A 2,650-nucleotide genomic window follows, 5' to 3' on the forward strand; every position below is an offset into this window, starting at 1 on the left:
ATGCAGCACACATGCTGCATCCAGCTTTTGACATGTTCCGCTATTAGCGTAGCAGGAAAGATGGGGTCTCAGGTGGGCTCTGCAGGGTCTATGGTGGGCTGTGCAGAGTCTATGGTGGGCTGTGAAGGATCTCTGGTGGCTCTGCAGGGTCTCCAGCAGCAGAGCCCACCTGAGACCCCGCACTGCCAGCCTAAGACTCTGCAGAGCACACAATAGATCCTGTACAACCTACCCGAGACCCCACACAGCCCACCAGAGACCCCATCTTTCCTGCTACGCTAATAGCGGAACATGTCAAAAGCTGGATACAGCCTGTGCGCTGCATTCAGCGACTGACAGGTTACGCAAAAAGTCTTAGACAGAAAGGGTGGGGCAAATTTAGTGGGGGGCGGTGGTAGGGGGTGAGTTTTGTCATGCCTAGGGAAGCCCCAAACCAAAATACACCACTGAAGCCGGGTATACACAGGTACGACTCTTGATTAAATTTGTACAGTGTGTGCCGCTGTTGATACTTTTCTGTCCGGCATCACTCGATCAGCTAATGGAAGGAGCCAGTTGGAAAATTTTCGCCATGCTGCACAGATCTCGCCACCAGAATCCTAAGAGAAGCCAGTTAGTGATAAAACCCATCAGCATCTACATGAAACTAGACACGTCTGACGGATATCAGAAGGAGGCCACTGCTAAACTCTCTTCTGAAAATACTAGCTGTCTGGCTTCAATACCTTCTGAGTCACTGACCCATAAGAGAATGTCCAGGAGTGCTGACTCTTCTACTGCATATCTGTTCAAGGTCAGTGACTCAGCCAGAAGAAGCTCAGCAATTATGGCAAACGCACTGCTCTCCTGGCAGATTTCATTGACCATTACCTTTGAGCAAACAGGTTAAAAAACACAGAAACAAATAAATATCCTTTACCTTCATGTTTTCAGTGAGACTGAGCTGGGGCTGGGTGGCTGGGCGACTGTATATCAGAATGATCCTCACTACATACGGAGGGGGAACAGTCTGAATATTCTCAGTGACTGGAAATTCTGTCCTCTGCTGTCTGTACCAGACATGGAAAAAGGGAAGATAATGAGGTCAATTACGATTCAGATGTAAAGACAAAATGAGACAAAAGGTTTGTTTTCACATTTGTCCATTGCTTACATTGTGGTGGTCAACTTACAAGGTATAGAAGGCCTCAGCTGCAGCCCCTGGTGCCACCAAGGGGGTCACACTGATATTATTCAGTATATGTAATACTACAAAAGACTGCGGCCATACTACAGAACACTGTCCGAGACTACAGACATACTACAGGTGTGACTGAGAACACACTACATAAGACTGTTAGTGATCACTGCCAATACAACCATTTTAGAATTTAGTACTCGCACTACAGACTGCTGGGGTCAGCAGTCAATAGTATCAAATTGCAGCGTTTGGGTACCAGGGGTCAACATTGCTGGCATGTTTTTTTTGTTTTTTTTTAAATACCCCTGCAAAGATTGGAATGGGCTTTAAATGTAGGTTATATGTGCTACTCTATTTTTACTTCAAGTATAAATTCTATCTGGCTTTAGAAAATCAGTTACAGCAATGGAAATCCTGTAGCCCTGGTATGGTATTGAGAAAAATGTTTGAATATGAATTCTAGAAATCTGTGGTTTAGTGTATGAAGTGACATACTGTTGGCGCTATATAAATCCTGTATAATAATAATATACAAAATGACAGAAAAGTTTTGGCTGGAGTTCAACTTAAAAGCTGAACTTAAGACCGATTATATGAAATGATTTAATCCAGTTTTCTATTCAATAGAACTACTTGTGTTTAAAAAAAAACTTGTATAAGTGCCTGAATTCTATCTTTATTTTAGCTTCCTTTGAAATACCCTCCTCTGAAGCACTCAGATTGGGAGCAGGTCAACAGGTCAGTTGGAGTACAGGGACAGACCATGGCAGTGTACTGCTGCTCCTTCACTGTCCAATCTGCAAGCTGTATTGCTTAAAAAAAATAAACCATTTCAAAAGCCGGGGAGGGCAACTGCAGCCCTCCAGCTGGAACGATTCTCCTTCCAATGAGGCATTGCAAGACTCTGACAGCAACAGACAGGACTCCCAGAGGCAGAGGCATGTTGGGATTTGTAGCTGAAGCACAGCTGGAGGGGTGCCCACTCCTGGTTAAACGAAACCTGTCTTGACTCTCCGTCTTCAATACTTTGAGTCACTGAACCACAACAAGTAAAAGTATAAAATCCTAACTTTCCTGATCTGCATATTTGTTCCAGGTCAGCGACTAGGCAGCACTGACACCCCCCCCGTGTGTCACTTCAGAAGTAAGCTCTGTGAACCACCATTCTCCTGTTCAATGACGCTGCCTTAGGTAGCTATTAAGGCTCACTAATAAATGGGGGATGGCATTTGGTACAGCTCAGTCCTGCAGTCAGGCCCCTGATTGAAAATTGTTCCAGAGAGGCACACATGAAAAGAGATCCTTGGAAAACAAAGATCAAAACAGGCACCTTTCAAAAAAATAAAATAATAATAATTATATGGCTGACAGGTCAGGGACCAGGGAGTTGGGGATCACAGGATTGGCTCAACAGAATTAAGAATGTTTTGCCAGGTAAAACAGTTCACACACAGTATAATAATAATTATT

General features: G+C 44.1%; 1 protein-coding gene across 1 annotated transcript in view; it reads right to left on the reverse strand.

The window, feature by feature from the left end:
* BABAM1 (BRISC and BRCA1 A complex member 1) overlaps positions 1-2,650 on the reverse strand; it is a 24,339-nt gene that overhangs the window by 4,955 nt on the left and 16,734 nt on the right. The window contains exon 7 of the mRNA XM_018555091.1: positions 920-1,049. Within this exon, the coding sequence (XP_018410593.1) occupies positions 920-1,049 (130 nt within the window). The remainder of the gene's footprint in view (positions 1-919; positions 1,050-2,650) is intronic.

This window comes from Nanorana parkeri, unplaced genomic scaffold (genome assembly GCF_000935625.1).
Source record: "Nanorana parkeri isolate BGI_ZX_2015 unplaced genomic scaffold, ASM93562v1 scaffold183, whole genome shotgun sequence".
NCBI lineage: Eukaryota > Metazoa > Chordata > Amphibia > Anura > Dicroglossidae > Nanorana > Nanorana parkeri.